This window comes from Corvus cornix, chromosome 3 (genome assembly GCF_000738735.6).
Source record: "Corvus cornix cornix isolate S_Up_H32 chromosome 3, ASM73873v5, whole genome shotgun sequence".
Lineage (NCBI taxonomy): Eukaryota > Metazoa > Chordata > Aves > Passeriformes > Corvidae > Corvus > Corvus cornix.
This window is the reverse complement of record NC_047056.1, coordinates 47,547,879-47,568,351: the sequence shown is the minus strand read 5'-3', so window position 1 is coordinate 47,568,351 and position 20,473 is coordinate 47,547,879. Positions and strand designations below refer to the sequence as shown.

Here is a 20,473-nt window from a genome sequence, read left to right as displayed (position 1 = left end):
CTGGACAATTTGCCTCAAGTTGTGGGTGCCCCGTTCCTGTAAGTGTTCAAGGCCAGGTTGGATGAGGCTCTGAGCAAACTGCTCTAGTGAAAGGTGTCCCTGCCCATGGCAGGTGAGGTTGGAACTAGGTGATCTTTAAGGTCACTTCCAACAGACATCATTCTATGATTCTGTGATCTTGGAAGGAGAAAACTAGAATGAAATGAAGAAAGAAGGTGATCATCGAAAGTTTGTTGATTGAATGAAAGAGAAAAATGCATTCTTAAGCCATGATTGTAGGATGATGCAGGGTGGAAAGAACCTCAGGCAGCACCTAACCTATCCTCAAGCCGAAGCAGGGAGAGCTCTGAGGTCAGGTGAGGTTGCTTGGGGCTTTATCCAGTCATGTCTTGAAAACCTCCTGGGACAGAAACTGCACAATCTCTCTGTGCAGCCTGTTCCACCAATTTGCTGTCCTGACAGTAAAAAAGATGTTTTTTAGAAAAGTGATAAAATGCCTGATTCTGCCCTCATACTGAGAAGTTAAAGCAGTGGGGAAGAGGAGGGGAAGGTGTTGCCTTCCTCCCGCTGGACCTGCTGAAAGCCTTGTGGAGTGTGGTAGTGTCTGCTCTAGGTGCTGAATTAGGAGGAGAGGCCATAGTGTCAGCCCAGCTGGTATTCAGTACTGAAGTTACTTGAAATACAAATTGAGCCCCTCTCCATATTTATATGGATAAATATATTTCGTTGTTTGTGTATTTTTACTTATGTTCCTTCAAATAGGAACTCATTAGGAGGAACCTGTGGTGGCAGATCCCAGGTCTGCAGGGGAAACAAATGGTTGTCAAGTGCTGCTTGTAAGGAGCATATTTTATGGACTTTGAAGTCACATAATATCTCTATACTTGATAAATACTGAGTGTATGCTTGCAGCTGTACTAGGATTTTGCTGAAGTAAATGTGGCTTTTCCCTTTTGCACTTTTCTAATGAAATATTCCATAGGTGCAGCTGTGGTATAAGCACCTCAAGCTATTTGTGCTGTTAATGGAACTCGCTAGATAACAAAATTATACCCAAAAGCTTTTGCTTAGTCTGTAGCAAGCACGTGTTGGAATGTATTGAATAATTTTAATTTTCAGTGTTTCAAAGCAACAGTGGATGGTGGAAGTGTATTAAGGTTTTAGAGAGCAGTGGATTGTGAGTAATAATAAATTCTCTGCATCACCAAAGCTCAATGCTATAAAAACGGGTATTTTTGGCATAGAATCATGTGTTGATGTGGCGATAGCAAAGTCCTTGTTGCTAAAGGTGTGAAGGTTTGTATGTGATGAGATCTGAGAACAAATTGTAATATGAAGTGAAAATCATGAACTTCATTCTTTTAAAGATGTGCTTTTGAAACGTGGGCTATTGACCTTAGTAAAGGGAAGACATTCCAGTGCCCCTCTTGTTTATGCAAAGTTCTTCCTTCTCATATAGATAGGAGAGATCTGGGTTAAATCGTGACATTAATGAAATCACTGGCAAAATGAAACAATTTTAATAGAGCAGGAATTTCACTAAAGAAAGTGTCTTTTTTGTGTGAGAAGATTTTGTCTTCAATGGCCAAGATGCAAAAGATACAGCAGAACTTGAAAGAGATGCCACAAAATTAGAAGTCTTTCCAGCTTTTTATTTCAAAGCGGTAGCTAGTTTCTTGTTTCAAACTACTGAATCAACTATAACAAGTGAAACAAAAAGAAAATTATTTCTTTTTTGATAGTATTTTGCAGTTATGCTGAGAGAAAACCAGTCCTTTCCCACCATCTGCTGTTAGTTGAAGAGAACAGAGTATTTTGAGGACAATAAAGCTCACTTGGCTACCAAGAGCCCTACTATTTACATATATAATCTATCTTGGTCTCCATGTTTAAGTGACTATTTGAATTTCTTATCAAAGTAATAAAGAAAAAAACCAAAAGAGAGAAAGACACCAGCTGATAATGGTACTGTGATAACATGTAATTGGATACTGGCTAACATACTTCGGGAAGAGGAATTTGATATTAAGCCAGGGAGTCTGGATATCTGGAAGGATCAGGGAAGTAGATCCCTGACCGATAAAAGCAGTTGTAGAACTGCCAGGAGGAGTTGTGGCAGCTAACACCAGCCAAAGATTGCTTCCAGGATAGCTCTTCCTTAAACCATCCTTAAATCACTGTAACCTCCAGTGGAAATCTCTACTCTGTTGCTCTCCCAGTTTCTCTTTGGGTGGCTGTTTTTCTGGTGTCAGATTGGCACCAAAAGGCCACTCCTGCTGAAATCATGGACACAGCACAGCTCTGTGGAAAACTGCAGGCAACTGAATAGGTGCTTCAGGTAGAATGTGCTTTTGAAAATGCAATATACTCATTTTTTATGATTTTTATTGAAGACATGTCAGCAAAGTGCCTGTGGCACTGTGTAATTAACTGAAAAAGTGCTTTGGGATATTCTGATTCAAAACATTTTTGTTCCAACTTCTATTTGGAGCACGTTTTCTAAATCATATTCCACTTGCAACAATGAGGATAAACCCAGAAGGCCTGATCTCTGCTTTCAAACTAGCAGATATTATTTTTCCTATTTTACAAAACCACAGAGGGTATTTTGCTTTCAAATAAAGAAGTCAAAACAGAGAGCGACTGACTGTCAGTTTAGGTGTTGGATTCAATTCTATAATTTAAACTTAACCTGTTGCATCTCCTTTCCCTTTCCATGAAATGTTATGCCCAGCAATGCTAATCCCTTTATGAAGAAAGACAGCTCACAGAGATAACCTTTGGTCTTTGCTTTTTCTTGCACGTCAGGGCACATAAAACAGATGTCTCCATCAGAGAGTTTAGTCCCCATAAGACCCTACGCCATGAGGAGTGATAAGAGCTTTTGGTTCTGGTGCCTTCTTCATTCTTTCTTGAAAGCAAATTCTTTCTCCTGCTGATTTGCTGTGAATACCAACTTGGAAATACTCTTTTTCTTCATACTTTTTTATCTTTTGAAAGTCAGTCAACCAATCTCTCTCTGTTTTTTAAGAGCAGTGGAATACAAGATCGCCAGAATTTGCCTGTAATGATGCCTTCTTCCTTTTGTGGATATGAAAAAAATGGCAGTCTCTAAATAGAACGAAAATGTGAAGATTGATGTGGAAAATGAGATGGTGTTGCACATAAGCACTTAAAGGATTTTTATTACATGGAGTGCAATGTACTGTGCTACACATGTTGGCTACCATTTTCTATAGTCAGGTGAGAACCTCTTACTTGTAGCATATCTTAGAGCAAATGACATTTTCCAGAAGTAGATAATGATTAATTTAACTTAGTCTGATGCTGTCTAGAAATCTGTGTAAATAAGTGCTGATTGTATAAAGTGCTGTGCAAACAGGAGCAGAGTGTAGGGACCAGGGCGCAGCAATGCAGCACGGGGTCACTGCTGGATGTGGCACCAGGCCAAGGGACAGAGGGAGTGGGTAGTGCCCAGGGCAAAGGAGTTTGAGTCAGAATTTCTCCTTCCAGACCCAGTTGAACTGTTTCAGATTTGGCCCTGGGCTATGTTCCTTCTGGATTTTTTTCCTTTCAGAGGTGGCATTGTGGAGGAGAGGGTGCTCAGTGCTGGTGCACCCCGCCCCGCTTCCTGCACCTTTCCGGTCCCCCTCTTGTCATTTGGAATCTATGGTTGTAGCTCTTCATTAATGCAGCAGCCTGGGCTTTCTTCTTTTCTACTTACCCTGTTGTCACAGTATTAACGGCTGTAGTACACGCTGCGTTCGTACTTTAGGAGGTTCAGAAACACAGGATGAATAGGAATTACTTTGTAATGACCCAGCAAAGTGATTTGTCACAATATCTGTTTTAAGTGCTGCTAACAATTTTCCTCTTGGTGATCGCTTGGTGCAGCTGATGACTAGTGAACCTGGCACTTTGTCTGATGCCATTACTAGTGGTGGGAGGAGGAGGAACGTGGTTGTGACTGCAGGGATGCTAAGATGACTTTGCAAGGATCTGAATTCTGTGTTTTTCATGGGACAAAAGGAAGAAACTGGGTTTCATATGTGCAAATCTAAAAATCTAGTTTCTACTATAAAAACATTCTCCATTAAAATACATGTAGACATGTTGTGGGATTAGATAGAAATATGAAGGGGTTTTACTTCTGCGTGACATCAAGAGACTTAACTCACTGGCAGGGAAAAATTACAACACCTTTTGGGCACAAGAGTTCACAACAGAGATTTCCATTATTGAAAATAACGACTTTAAAAGGAGCTACCTGTGCCCTCTCCCCCAGAGTGCAGTTGCTGTGGTGTGGGTCAGGTGTGGGCATGCTGGCTCTGCTTTCATCTTCTTGAGGCAAGGGGAACATTTTTCCTGGCTTACGGTAATAGCAGAGCTTTCTTGTCTACTGCCATGTTTTGAAACACAGACTTATAAGACCAGGTTTATTTGAACTAAGATTAGTATAATAAAATACCTAATGGTTTAAGTTCTAATGACACCTGTATAAGCATTTTTGAGCTACATACTAGTTTTAGAGGCACGTTTCCTGTGAAGAGCTGAAAATTGAGAGTGGGGATTGTATAACCTATCTGGAAAACAGTTTTAAGCAGGGCGTAGCTGGAAAATTGGATGGACAAACTTAAGAATATAATACAACAATAATTTATAAATCACATTTCAGGCTTTTTAATGGAAAGTCATACAATAATTTGGAGAACTGGTTTCTAATATCCATGTCACAATCTGAGTGCGATCTGGTTGGAGTGCTGTTATGGATCTGATCTGCTACAAGCCCGTTAGACTTTGGTGATTTGACTTCCCTGTGACCCTGCATGGACATGGGGATATGCTCTTGAGGTCAGTTTGTGCCATCAGGCCTCCAGATGGAGAAAATATGTCTGTTTTCATGTGCATGGGTAAACATACACCCTGAAGGTTACAAGCATGGTAATACAATTATCAAGAATACATCCTTTAATGTTTCGTTATTGTCGCTGTATTTATGATGATATGCAGTGCTTTTTGCTCTTTGTGGGTAACAGCCTACTAATATTTAATCTCATGGTGTTCTCCACCTGGAGTATATTCTTTGTGTGTGGGAGTGTGTGTAAAGGAGATTAGGTAACTGTTTAATATAATAATAAAAGCAATGCTTTGAAAGCTTTGCAGCAAGCATGACAAGAGCTAATAGATGATAGTGGAAACAGTACTATGCTTGTTACAATATTAAATTGAGAGTATATGAGCAATCTTTTGATTGTGAGATGCTCCTAACCCTCTCACCTGCAACTGAAGATGCTTTGTGCAGTGCTGATACGTATGATGAAAACAAAAGATAAAGAAAGAAACAAAAGATAAAGGGTCTGCTTTCAGCACTGTTTACATAGAAACTTCAGGAGCCTAAGGCACAAGTTTATTTATAGCCGAGCCATGTCTGGCCTGTAGGCTTTTAAGAAGAAAGGAAAATGCATCTTTTGTTGTTCTTTCACAAGTTCAGATGAGTTGAGCCTCCTGCCCCTTTCAATGCCAGCATAGGCTGACCCTGCTCTGCAGAGCTTGCTCTTGGCTTCACTGTAACCCCAGTCTAACTCGATGGAGGAAAATGAGAGCTCATTGCACCATGGTGGCACTATTAAAAGTTCCGTCGGCGAGTGCACATCCACAGCTGGAGCTTGGATGAAAACACGTGCTAGAGCTGATTGTATATCATTACATTGCACTTCAGAAAAAATGGCATTTTAGGCTTTTAAGGTATTTGGCTTGCCAGAATAATATCTTGTGATTCATAAGATATACCTTTAGAAATTATATGTCACTGCTTAAGAATCTGTGGGTTTTACACATTTTACATTTGCAGGGATGTTTGTATGTTTGTGTTCTGCCTGTTTATTATCTCTGTTTATCCATATCTGTTACAGTTCTGAAACACTTTCCTTCCCTTTGGATGCTGTGCTCGCAGTTTTCCAGCAGACACATCCTGCATATTGCCACTCAGCCAAAAGGGGTTTTTACACCAGAAATTTCTAGTGCAATCCTAGGGATGGAATGCAAATTGAAAACACTTATTTTCTATTGCTAAATTAAAAGTCATCTCTTTCACCATCCATGTCATACATGCTTTCATATTGTTATCAATATCACTGCATAGACTTAACGTAGCCTTTAGTTGTACAGAATAATATTTGATACTTGTGAGTTTTGGAGCTTTCAGTGGTTGGCCACTTTAGTGCAATAGCTCTGAAAGCTGATGATAAGTCCTTTGCATTTAAACTGCAGTTCATAATCTCTGAGGATGAAAATAAGAAAAATCCTGTTTTATACATAAGTGTGTTTGCGTTCATACATAATATCCACCACAACTTGGAGGTTGTGATTTCTACTCTATTATTAGGTTTCTTTCCCACCTTAGAATTCATAAATAACCATTGTAAAACAGGAAAAGGTGTGGGCAGACTACATGTTGTATGTCAGTTGTGGTTCCTGTCTTCAGGTTTCCATCTTCAAGATGACTGTATGTTTACACTTGAAAAACATGATGCTTCAGAGTGTGTTTGGGGATATATCATGTTTTATACAAAGGTTGGGGAGAAAGATTTCCCTGTGCAACATTTTATCAGAGGACTGGTAAAGATACTGTATTTCAAAACCAAGAAACCTGGTAAGGAGAGGAAATTTCTAGAGGAAATTTTTCTTCTGAGGTTTGGGGGAAAGGTCTGTTTTGTTTCTTGTTTAATCAGTGGAGACTGCTCAGTTGTAGGTAGTGCAAAAAGGACTGCCCATCCTTAAAAATTCTGTTTTCCTCTCTAATTATACCTACCTTTATTTGGAGTGTCTTACAATGAGACAAGAAATGGAGTCTAATCCTGTGCAGTCCTTCTCCACTGTAGTGCCATGTTCTGAAGTGTAGTGAATTGAAGGGACACTGGGGTGTTTCAGTTCAGTGAAGTGTATTGTTTCCCGCTCAGCCCAAACCCAGCAATGTATTGTTTAGATTTTGTGTCAGGGAGTGAGTATATATGTGCAGATGGATAAACTTTGTAAAACCTAAGCTTTGCATGATAGCTATCTAAACTCAGGAAATTAACAGAGAACATAAGGTCAAGGACCTCACCAAAATACTGGCATGGTAGTGATGATGAAGAGTAGCTTCATCACACATACGGTGTGTGGTCACACATAAATGAGAAGGGAAAGGCATCCTTCTGCATGTCCTTGTTATCCTAGTCATGATGAGTCTCACTGGGTTTGGTCAGTGTGGAGTTTGAGTTCCTAATTACCAAAAGTAGGAGGAAAAAAAAAACCTGTGGATGTTCTCAATGCTGCTTTTTCTCTCTGATGGAATGGTACTTTCTTCAAGTAATCTTTGCCAAGTTACTTGTGGGTTTTAATTCTTGTCTCAAGTGTACATAGAATACAAAAGATTGTACAAATCTTCATTTTTCGTCTGCCAAACCTAATAACAACTACTGCAGAATGCTTACAGATAGTTATTTTTTTTTATAAACTGCCATGAAAGAGAGAGGAAAGGGATATAAAAAGGTATGTTAACTCCTGCTGACCCTTCTGCCTTTCGTAGGCAGATCTGTTGCTGGGGGCGCTTGAGCAGTTTACAAAACCAAAAAATTAAAAGACTGAAGCAGGGGTTTTTCTCCAGACATACGCCCCTCTTAGGAAAATACCTCTCATATAAAGCGGAAACAGAGGATGACAGGGGATGGAGGTGCAGTGAGTCAGTATCCAGAGCTGTATTTCTGTGGCCAGAAAAGTGAAAAGAGTCCCAGCGGAGAAGGGTAACTTGCAACTGCTAGGAAGGGGGATTTAGAAGGATCATGTGAAAGGAAGAATTGCCGCCTTCATGGCAGGAAATGACTGGAGCACGCACTGGGACCTTGGCAGAGGAAGGTCAGTGTGCAGGCTGGCTTCGTGGAGGCCCAGAGGAGGTGGCTGAATGGTGTGGACATCAGGAGCACATGGGAAATAAATAATGGAGACTTAAGCTTGGTTCAGAAATGAAAAGGCTTATTTCAGGCACTGAGTAGGGATATCAGAGTGCAAAGTAAGCCTTCACATCTAGTTGGTTGCACCTTGTTTTGTTTTTGCTTAGAGACAAATGCAGGCTAAAGGTGGGTAACCATTGATGTGTGTATGAGTAATGTAAAACTAACCCATCAAGGTATTACCAGCAGATGCTTTGAATGGGTAATTTGTAGCAGAAGGCTGGTTAGCTAAAACAAGCTGGGGATGAGAGTGCAATTAATTTTTTCATGGAGACAGTCTGATGCCCTGTTGCTCTGGTTGCATGTAACTCCTTCTGAACCAGACTGCACCTCTCCAGCTTTGAAGAGATTGCCATATCTGAAAATACATGATTTTCCTTTCCTTTTGAAAGAGTCATACAGCAAAATCTTTGTTTTCTTTCAAATCCTAATTCTCTGTGAATGAAGGAGCTTATTTACTGTACATCCTTTGTTTTGAAACTGATAATTGTACGTACTGTGAAAAGTGGTGTAACATCTTGCTCCGAGAGTGTCCCGCTGGTTTTGTGTTGCTTCAGATGCATCCTGGTACAGAGGTGGTCGTGCCACTCTTGCTGGGTTTATGGGGTGGTGTTCCCTGAGACTGTGGTCACTTTTTTCATCTGAGAAGCAGAGTCTGTGAGAAAACTCCTTCCATCTGAGACTTTCTTTGCATGTTACTGTCACTTTTACAACTAGGTGAGATATTTTTCTTTGGCATGACAGCTGTTTTGACAAATGGTTAGTTAGCAGGATGTTCTCCTTTTGATGTTCAAGTTGCTATGCATTGAGATGTTGCTCAAGTGAGGGCTTAGCTTGCCAGCTAAGTCCAAGTGTCTTTATCTACAGCTGTTTTCTTTCAGCCTGTGGTTCAGGGCCTTGGGTCGGTGAGAATCAGCTACCAGGTTTTGTAGAGAGACAGTGGTTTTTGCGAGCTTCATTAACACTGGGGTTCTGCCAGCTTCTGCTCTCTATGATCTCTTTAGCCATATGGCGCTTTTCAAACTGTTCTGTGCTTCAGTTTGAGGTGCATCTCTGTGATGTGCAACACTTGAGTAACTCATTCAGTCTCCAGTAAAAGCAACATAGAATCACAGAATATTTATTGGAAGGGACCCATAAGGGCCATTTAGTCCAATTTCCTGCTCCTCACAGGATTACCTAAAGCTTAACCATAAGACTGAAAGCATTGTCCAGATGCTCCTTGAACTCTGCCGGGCTTTGTGCTGTGACCAGTTCCATGGAGAGCCTGTTCCAGTGACAGACCACAGTCTTAGTGAAGAACCTTTTCCTAATGTCCCATCTGAACTTCCTCTGATGCAGCTTCACTTCACATCCCCATGTCTCTTATCAGTGGGCAGAGCCACTGGACTGACAGCAGCCACAGGATTAAGCACTTCCTTGAAACAGGCACATGACATCCTTTCATGTCACCCCTTCAGAGAAATATGGGCTTGAAATACCTGGGAGATACAGCAACCACACAGTTATTCAAACCCAGACTCCATAGGATATGCTCTGTTGGTGGGCAGAAATATTCCTCTTTTATTTGTATAAGAGGCCTATTTAGCCTAATTAGAAAGTACTTTGGCAATGATGAAGCAGTGTGAGCACACAGGAATGCAAAAAGCCCATCTTTTCTGTACACAGATAAAGGGAAATGAGTAAATAAAATATGGGATCCCAGAGTGGAAAGGATTATAAGCTGGCAAGAGATAGAGTTCTTTATTGCTAGGTTGATATCCCTAATTGATATAAACATGAAGCCCTGTGCAATCTGTGGTAGTTAAAAGATATGCATCTAAATAATATTTAAATAGATTCTTGCATTTTTAAGACCCACTGGAGTGTAATTGTATTCAACTTAATTAAATGAACTGAAACCCCCTGATAACTGTGCTTTACTGTTCCTAAATAAAACACTCTCCAAAGAGACTTGAAGAAGCTTAGTTAAGGCGATAAAAAACCTGAGCCCAGCACCATGAAGTTTTGCACGAGCAGTTTTATATTTAGTTCATCTGTATGCTACCTGCAGTGGTTGAGACTGTGTTAACAGTGCCATGCCTCTGTTAAGAGTCAAAAGCTGAGGCTTCACTGAAGTGGTTCAGGGCAGAGTCAGCCTTTCTGGTTTCAGATTATTTATATGAATGTGGGGTGTCTATTTAAGATAGTTTATTAATACCACCCCTCTGTGCCAGCACAGGGCATGCAGTCCCTGCAGGTTTGCAGGGATAGCACAGGCAGGCGGGATGGGCGGCATTGGTGAAGGGGAGCCTGGGCGCAGCTTCTTATGGGAGCTACAGGAAACCATTTCTGCTGCTAAGATTACAGGGGGAAACATGGATTGCTGCCATGCTCAATTACAGTTGTTTCCTTTCCCGGTAAAAGACGCCCCGTCAGGAAGTGGTAGGAGTGAGGGCGAGGTTAGTCCCTGCTTATGTAGAAGTGTCGGGTGTATCCTCTAGGCTGCAAGCTGCTGAATTTCCAGCAGGAAGAAACAGAAAAGTAGCAGAGTTTGAGAAAGCAGTTTAAACATCAGCATTCTGGCTTTCCATAGCTAGAAGCTTGCACCTCTGTGCTTGCAATAGTAAGTCAAGGACTGCATCTCTGGGGCACGCAGTGCTCTGTGCTGATGGGTGCCTCAACCAAGATTGCTGATTTCCGTACCTACTCCCAAAAAAGAGGAGAGATCCTGTCATGCCTTGGTGTACAGAGAAGTGTTTTTTCATGCTTTGTAAAAACAGAGTTTGAAGTGAAGGCAGATATTCTGAGATTTCCTTTGCCCCTTCTGAAACCTTAACATGGATAGCAGGAGAGCACCTTCCTCTTGGAAGTCAGCCTCCAAAATGGCACAAGTGGGAGTAAGTAATTGTGCTTGCTGTCACACCCATCTTCTTAAGAGCAGGATTTCTAAATGCTGGGCTGCTCATTGCCAAGCTGGGTGCTGTCCCGTAGTTCTTGCCATGTAAGCACAGATGAGATGATGGGCTAATCCAGCCACGAGAAACGTGGGGTGACTGCATCCCTGCTGGGCTTTTCCAGTGCTGGATTTCCTTCGGAGTGGGAGGGGACTGTGCTCTCTCCTCGACTCTTCATTAGCTGTAGCTGGGGGGAAGGTCCCACGCAGGATTTAGCTGCTGGGGTGCTAAGAAATGAGGGAAGGCATGGAGTGTTCTCTTTTACTGGTGCATGTCCAAAGCCTGCTGGGTTTTGGTAGGCTGGGGGAAACTGCTGTCCATAGGGACCTGCCCAGGATCTGGGGCCTGGCTCTCAAAGTAAAGCAGCAAGGAGTGCACAACAGTACACTGAAGAGGCAAGGGAAATGGGCAGGGGGAACAGAGAAAAAAGGATGAGAAGTTTTTTTTGAGTGAACTTTCCTTTTTCTGGACAAGGTGTGTCCTCCTTCTGCCAAACTGTCCAGGGGAAAAGCATAGCAGAGTTTAAACTAAAGGCAGTCATTCTCTCCTGCCTTGACACTTGGAAAAGTCCTTTTGTTAGTAAAACTAGCACATAACCATTACCAAAGTTTGCTTTCTCTGACCAACTTTAACACCTTGGGGAAAAAATGTAAACAAGACTTGCTGAGCTTACACACTTGTCCTGAAATACTGTTGACTACTCTGTTTTGCCTTTAAATATCCAAATATTTTTTCTTTACATGTTTTCTGTTTAGATTTTTTCACACTACTATTTTAATGATTACTCACACCTCAGTTATGTAGTCCCATATATTACAGAAGATTTGGTTTTGTCATACTGTGCTGCTACTAAACATAAGGAAAAGAGCTTTAATAAGAACTCCTTCACTATTGCAGCTGATATGGCTAACTCCCTGAAATACTTATTTCATCATCTACTTGAGATGTTTGGCTTTTGCATATCTATTTTCTTAGACCCTGACTTACCTCAGACATGAAGCCACCCCCGTAATATATGCTAAATTTCCCAAATCTGGAACCAGAAATTCACCTCCATCTCCTTAGTGCAGGAGATAATCTGCTTTTATCAGATATATGTACATTTCTTAACCCTTGCCATTCTTTTGTTTACCATTTGCCTCTGCTCCAAGACTCAGGCTAGAATCCACTGCAGCTGGTGCACATGAAGTGACAAATTTTCACTCAATCTGAGAAAAAGTCTCAGCAGACTGTGCAAAAGGAAGAGGCAGTGAGAGCAAGGGAGACAAAACTAATGAGAGGTGATGTCAGGTGCAGCTATTGCATGGCTTAAGGAGTTAACTTACTCTGCTCTACAAGCTGACAGTGGCAACTTGTACCTGACTGCTGACCAGTCTGTTGGGTAGTTGTGGCCTTTTGGGTATCAGAGCAGACAAGGGTTTTGAGTTCCATTTTGATGAGCTTAGTGCAGAGCACGTCAGGGAAAGGAGGATAGAAGATAATATACTGTTATTAGGGAAGTTGGACATTAAGGGTGCTTTGAACTAACTTTCATGAATAAAATTTGCATATATTCTTGTCTGTCAAGACCTGGTTCTACTTGTGATAAATACTGACATTTTAAGTATGTTGGAATGTACATTTACATAGATGCAACTTTTTGGTTAGCATGCATATATTTTTATTTTTTCCACAGAGGACTCCCTTGGTTGCAAGCTACAAAGAGGGATCCCAGTAGTGTGCTTTCAAATTTATTTTAATTTACAGAGGGAAAAGCAGAAGTCACACTCAGAATGTTTTTTCCAGAAATGCTTTGTTGCGCCTTCTTGACAAAGACTTTGGGGCTTTAGAGTAAAAAGAGGGGGTGAAAAAGACTATTGTGCTACTGGTGAAGGAAACACTTTATTTGCAGAATTTTGAAAGAGTAAGGGGTTTTTTTGATGTAAAGATAAGGAAAAGTTTCATATATATGTATATAAAAGAAAAAAACCTTACATAATGCTGTAGTTTAATCTCAATTTTCTGGGTCTAGAGTGACCACTCTGAACTCAGTGGGTTGTATGAGTTATTTCAGATAAGTGCTGCAAAATCTTTGATATCAAAGTATACCATTGTGCTTTCTGCTTATTGTACAGAATCTATAACCGTTTTAACCATGCTGCAGAGAGCTTGACACAGTAGCATCACATCTATTTTTGTAACTCTGTCTGTAAAGCCGCATAGTTTAATGACTCAACCCTCAGATGCCATAAAACTTAATGGAAAGTCTATTGAATCGGTCTGCTCTGTGTGTTCTCTTTGTTCTCACAGTGTCCGGCTATAGAGAGGTCAAGGGAATCATGACAACTTTTCAGCATCCTCAAAAATAGCTGTTCTCAATATAAAAATGTCATGACTTGTACACTGAGTATTTTATGCCTTCTGAAATCAAGGCAAGTGCTGGCTGCCTGGCCTTGCACTTCTGTCTCATTCACATTTCTGACCCTGCTGACTGTCAAGACAGACTTTGAACCTGTCATTGCATGGATAGTGGAATTGTTAACTCTGCTGAATGGAAGACTGTCCTTTCTGAGCCCTAAGAATAGAAGAGAATGTTTCTCTAGAAGCTTGTTGGGTTCATTTTTAATGCAACCATTTTGAAGCTGTGCCAGAAGGCAAAACATCAGCCCTGTTCCTAGTAGAAATACATTGGTAGCAAGGGACAGGTAAGAGGGTCAGAACTGTGGAACAGATAGGATTATCATGAAGCTCTGCAGGTTTTCCTATAGATGCCTGTCCTCACTGTGTATTATTGTAGAAAATGAGATGCAAGCTCTAGCCAGAGAGGTGGATGCAGGCTTAACTCTCTGTTTGGAAAAGGTTTGGATCTGATTTCAATCTGCCTCCTTAGAAAGCACCGGGAAGGAACCTGGAACACAGTGTCTCAGATTAATCAGCTGTAGCCTGAATTCAGGTATTAGTATATTTTGGAATGCAAAGAGTTCTGCCACGAGTCCAAGGTCACTGAGGGAAGGATGCAAAGTTTCTCAAGCTTTTATGATTAGTAAAAACATTTAAAAAGGGCTGGCATCTTAGTCAAAGTTGTCCCATGAAAATCTGATAATCCCTTGCTTTCTAGCTAAGCTAGTTCTGCTTAACTTTAAACATCTTGTAGGATGTGTGCTATGTAGATGGAGTCCTGTCAAAAACAGGGTGTTTATTAGGCACAAATATGTTTTCCCTCAGTAGATGTTCTCATTTCACTGCTTTTTGGTCCCTCCTCCCTCTTACCCGTCTCCCCTCCCCAAACAAGCCTGTTTGCTCTGGCCCACGTTCTGGCTTTCATTTATGTACTTCTTAGAGCTTTCCAAACCAAAGGTATTATTGAAATGCAAGGTCATGTTCCACAAATTTTTAGTAGGCGTCCCTGTTAAAATCTAACTGCCAGAAATTAGCTGCTAATGTTTACAGTGACTCTCCACACAGTAGTCCTGTGTTTCAGGCATGGAAACGGATTTTTCTCATCTTGGCCTGTGAAGGTCAAAAAACGTGCCTTTGCCAGGGCATGATTGCTGAGCGTTGTGAAAGGGCACCTTCTCTTTGCCAGTGCCATTTCCACATTCATTTATACTTTAGTAGGAAAAAAAGTCAGATTGTCTTCCTTCTAGTTTCTGACCCGTTCCTAAGATCCCAGATTATGCATGTGCTGTGGCCATAGCTGCAGTGGCTTTTAAGTTCTGAACTTGTGTAGTTGCACTGTGTGCTGTAATATGCATTGCCATGTACAGATGGAGACCCATCTGTCTCGCTGAACAAACAGGCTTGTAGCATCCACATCTTTTTACATTTCTGAGATTCATGCAGTTACGTGAATTTCACCCAGGGGCTGGGAGAGTGAGCACATATATCCAGTAATCAAGACGTCTTTTTTGACATTCCTAATATCTGCCAGAATAGGAGGAGGACACACTGGAATACGCAGCTTTGTAATACATTTTTCAGATTCTGAGATAGAGAAGTATAGAGTAAAATAGTTGTATTTTTGGAAGATTTTTCTAAAAATCTTGTTTATGCAGAAAGTATGCATGCTCTGCTAGTGCCTAATATTTAGATACACGTGCAGGTTCATCAAATGTATTTGTTACTTAGCAAAGTCTGTTACTCCTCCTTAGCTATTAGTGTCTTCATTTTATTACACTATTAAAATATGAATGTATTTTTACTTAATTTTACAGCCAGCAGAGCTCTCTAGCAAAACATTTTTCTCTTTTACACTTTCAGATGTCAAATACAAAGGATTCTGCCAAGGCATTAAACTAACTGATGTGCAGTGACCGATAAATTCTAACTTTATAATAAGTGTCAAATCGTTCCAACTTTTCTTTGTAGTCACTCCATTAACAGGAATCCCAGTGGATTCCTTTGGTATTCACATGCATATCAGAACTAATTCTCTGGGAATTTCAGGGCAATTCATCATCTTGCTCTGTGTTTTATGGTGCCAAAAAATGGTGCATGCATACATTATAAAATGGAAATTTAGGAACATACTTCACAACTGAAAATAGAAATCTGAGATAACTTCTGTTTACATTAGACTATTAAATCTTCATTTTACGTTTAACCCTTTATAAATAATGGATTGTTTACTTTCCTGGCTATCAAAACTATTTTGTGGAAAGGTATCAGGCAGTAGTGAAGTCTTAGGGGTAACATGTAACTTTTACCAATAAAGTGTTTGGGGAATGGTTTTCCTGCTCAATATTTGTATTGCTCACAAATTTTTTTCCACTAGAGAAGATCTGTGGGATTATATAGCTGGAACATTGCAGTTTGCATGGTAATAAACACAATTGGTGTAAAGCACTCTTCATGCTAGCGCTTTTTTTAAGTATTAAATTTTTAACAAAATGCAAAAGTTTATTATGAGGTCTTGGTTTTAAAAGTGTTACTGACAGTTCAGAGCATTTCAGAGGCTTCTGAATTACAGATATGTCAGTAAGAACAAATTTGAAAGCTATATATTTTTTCATTGCTCACATAGGCTGTTTCAAATATGCAACCCATCTATATCAAAATGGGACATAGTGGGACATAGTGGTACATAACTGATGGCTCATTGTAAATTGCATTGGCTTACTAATTTTTGTATTAAATAACTGTATGTTTTTTCCTACCTGTGAAACTAAAATGGCACTCCACATTTGTCTAAACCTATGAAAATTTACACTGGGTCTTACTCTTTATGCATCATTATGAAATATTTTAAAAATACTGTTAGTATGAATGCTTTTATTGTTCTATTTTATTAATAATTCTAGAGATTTTTTTTTAACTTTTCAGACTATTCCTTTGACTCCCTTTGTAACACAATGCATGACTTACCTAGCTGGAGCTAATGTTTTGTGTATGAATATTTTTTAAATACTCTAAAACAAAACAGAAATGCAAAGCACACTCCTGGTGATTTTGTGTGAGACAGTTTAGAATTATTTGGAGAAGTCAGGGGATCAGTTTAAAGAATAGACAAAATGCCATGGTTCAAAATTCATCTTCAGATTAGTTATACTTGTGGTTTGGTGATATCTAAAGTATGTCTTCTTGGCCAGTATTAGTGCAGTAGAAAAATGAAGCAACTTCTCTTTTCTAAGTTTTGCCATGTTTTTAGTAGTGATTGAAGAATAAAGGAGGATGATGGAGGTAACTCTATGTAGGGATCAAATTTGAGGTCATATAAATCAAATATACAATCCTTTGTTAAGTTATGACACTTACATGAAACATGAGTGGATGGTGTGGGTTGTGAGATGCTTGCTGTCTTTCACTTGGGTTGATTTGTGTATCTGTATTTCTTTTGACAAAACCAATACTTTCTGCATTGCCCACATGCATAAACTCATAAAAGCAGCTCTTGACCACAGACACAAATGATTCAATCGGTATTTTCCACTGCAACCTTCTGGCAAGCTGAGGTGCAAATGCAAGTGTTTGTGGTTTTGTTCTAGTTTTGAAGCTATGGGGCTTCAAACCCCAAAGCTGTCCACATCTAGTTAGGAGGGTGCATGCTGCCTTTTTGGAGTGGCAGCTGCGTAAAGCTGCCCTCGGTCTGGTAACCCAGCAAAAGCATGTGGCAAGGCTGTTCGTGAGTATGTGTGTCAGCTATCTACTCTCGTCTCTAAGATCTTGTGGGATTTTTTCATCTTTTTTTGGACATTAAGCTTGTTTTCATTTGCAGCATAGCCCCCTCATGCAAGCCTCGAGTGCTGCCAGCAATCCCTGCTGTCAGTCAGGCAGACTGGTGCCTGCAGCTCGGCTCCTCTGGACACGGCGGCACTGCTGGACTGGGTCACTTGTGAATAGGCCTTTCTTTGCAGCCACGTGCTTGCTGGCAGTGGGGCCGCCCACGTTCTGCAGGCTTTAACTGGGGTGCTGCAATCAAGCTAATTTTGCTCTAGGGACAGTCAGAAGCCTTCAGCCTTGTGGAGGCTACCTTTAAAAATAGCACAGTGAACTGCACACCAGTACAAACGAAAAACGGGCACTTGTTCAGCTGCGTTGGATCTACTGGCAGTGCCATTGCTATCCTGCAAACAGTCTGTGACCACAGGTCTGAGGAGTTGTGGGAGGGTGTGGGGAGGAGCAATGGAGTGTGCTGAGATCCTCAGCTCCTTCTGGCTCTCAGCTGAGCTAAAGTTCACATAATATGTTTTGATTTGGAGTACTTTAGACAATTTCAAAGTCATGAATTACCTTCAAAAATTACACATATTTTGGAGCAGGTTTACTTTATGAAATGTATGGTTTCCATAATTGGGAGAGGACATGGACTGATAGGCAGTTTTCATATTATTCTAGTAAAGTTATGCTTTCCTGTGTTGCTCTTCTATCGTTACAGTTTCCACCTTGAATATTCTTAACTGGCAAAAGTTATCAAGGAATAAACAGACTCTGCCTGGGGAAGATACTCCAAAGTGAGAATTTTTGGTGACCCTTGGAGAGGGATGTTTGTTATGATTGAGTAGCTGGGATTCAGATGTCACACTGTCTCTTTGGAAGTCACACAGGTTCTCTTATTGCCCACAAAAGTGAGCCAAATGAAGGTTAAGTTTTGGGGTTGCTTTTTCAGTTTAATGTTCTTTTTTTTCCCCAGCAGTGCAGCCCTCATCATTCCTACTGAGTGTGCAAACACTGTGAAAGCAGCATGTGAGATCAGCAAGCATACCACCAGAGGAGTGTCCAGTTGCACTGGGAAATTTTTAGAACTTGTGGTACAGGCAAAGAGTCCAAGTTTCATGCCCAGCTTGTTGGGAAGTGATGGAGGGCAAGGAGGTGGTTGGAGGAAGACATAGGCTTCTGCTGTGAGCAGGTAGCACTGTGGCTCCAGTAAAGGTGGGGTAGCACTGTTGTGTTCTCAAAGGTGCTGGTTTTTTAACCATATAAACTATACACTTGCTTAGCAGTGCGGGAAGTTGTTTGTCCAAAGCTCTGGAAAGGCTGAAGTTCCCAGAGGTGTATTTGTATAAGGACCCCAATCTTCTAATGCTTGAAGCATCTCCTAGGTGAGACCTTTGGCAGGTTGAGAGATAGGAATTACAGTAAAAAAATACATGGGGGGTGGGGGGTGAGAAAGTGTAGATACATATTTAGTGTAGTTATTTTGCTTCTGCTGCTCCAAGAAGTTACATGCAAATTGTATCCACCTGTACTGAACACAGTAGTTTTGAGAAAATGCAAGCTGTTCTAAATTTTGGGAATGTGAGCTGTGCAAAGGTTTCCAGGGAATCTGCAGAAGTTTCAGGAGATACCTGTTTTGCATGTGGAATTACACTTTAGAAGAGTAGAAAGTAGTTTCCACAGACTCTGAGGCTTAATAGGCTTTCACTTTGATTTAAACTGGAAGGTTTTTTCCAACTCTCTGGAAGTGATACTTCGGTAGAGCAAACCTACCTCTTCAGGATAGTCCAGAACCCTGAGAGTGGGACCACATGCTTGTTTCCACGTAACAACAGCTTCAGTAAGGTGTGGTTACTAATTAACAGTTCCTTCTAGCTCATATGCTATAACTCAACCTTGCAATTTATCTATATTATTAGGATAATTATTTTTTCATTATTTCTCTGTTGCTTAGCTTTTTCTTAATAATCAAGACATAAATTTATTTCAGGATAGGCGCAGAGAGCAGATTGTTACCTTCTAAAGAATGCATACAGTAACATTCATGCTCTTTCACAAGTTAGACAAATAGGGACGCAAGATTATTCCATCCCATCTTTTGGACCTATCTTAAGTGTGTGCATATTGTACCTGCCCACCCCCTCACCTCACAGGTGCAGCATACATATCTGATCTTTAGAAAGGTTTCTCATGACACTTAAAATCCAGCCTATTTATTGGGGTTTTTTGTTCTCATTTTCTTTGTTCGTCATTTTTAAAGTATGAATTTGGACTGTAATTAACAGATTGTTGCATATAGATTTCTGGCTATGCCATTTTATTAGCAGTGTAGCAATACTGCCCTGCAAAGCAGACATTTGGGACTCAGCAAACCATGTTTCCACCTCCAGTACATCTTAAAAGACCAACTGGCAGAGTGTCTTTGTGGGTGTCATTGTTTGCAGTCTGGCTGATTTGGTGTATTGGCAAGAAATGTAATGGTTTTAGTTGCTGTTAGTCGTCACAAAGCAGGGCTACTCTCAGTAAAGTCAGTGAAATGTGTGTGACGACTGGCTCCCAATTGGAAGAGTGGGCAGCTGCTTGGGAGAACCAGGTGCAGTATGAGTATATGTTGGTGGGAGGGAATTGAGGCAGATAGTGCCTAGGGATATGTTGTTCCACCACTGTGCATTGCAGTCCCTGCCTTCTTTCTCTCTGTAGGAATTAACAAAGTCCCACCTGATTGTGAGGAGCTGTTCTGGTACTGCAGTTCCCAACTTTCTTGCTGTTAGCGTGCTCTCGGATAGGGATGGAGAGGATGACCTGAGCACAATGTGCTGGATGTGCTGCAGGGAGGGAGTTTCCTTGAGTTGTGGTGCTACCTTTGAATTAGGATTTTAGAATTGATTAACCTGTTTTCTGTGTCTTCCCTGTAGGATGGGTCACTGGGAAATATTGATGATCTGGCACAGCAGTATGCAGACTACTATAACACCTGCTTCACAGATGTGTGTGAGAGGATGGAAGAGCTGCGCAAGAGGAGGGTTTCCCAAGACCTTGATCTGGTATGTAGAAAAGTTACAACTGTATTAACAAATAGTTGCCATTCATGCTCCAGATGAAGAATCAATATTACAGCTTGAACAGTTCTACCCAGGGAAATAACTCTACGTGGTTGTGTTCATGCATGCAAACATTTCAGCCAACTCAAACACTTGGAATTAGCTGGATTAGGTTTTTTCTAGGTATTTGTTATGATTCATTAAGCCTTGGAGTCTGCATTTCTTATTTCTCCTTTAATTAGAGTACTTTTTGCTTGCATACATTTGGTTGCAATCCTCAACTCTGAAGCAAGATGACAAAAGCATTGTTTCCTTGCTCCAAGACGCTCCCAGTGTGAGCACAATGAAACTGTGCTGGTTTTCAGCTGCACTG

The 20,473-nt window shown here is 40.8% G+C and overlaps 1 protein-coding gene across 4 annotated transcripts in view; it reads left to right on the top strand.

Moving 5' to 3' along the window:
• The window catches only part of SASH1 (SAM and SH3 domain containing 1), a 190,552-nt gene that overhangs the window by 72,333 nt on the left and 97,746 nt on the right, over positions 1 to 20,473 (top strand). For all 4 annotated transcript variants that reach the window (XM_010399170.4, XM_039568290.1, XM_039568291.1 and 1 more), the window contains exon 2: positions 19,975 to 20,103. In XM_010399170.4, the coding sequence (XP_010397472.1) occupies positions 19,975 to 20,103 (129 nt within the window). The remainder of the gene's footprint in view (positions 1 to 19,974; positions 20,104 to 20,473) is intronic.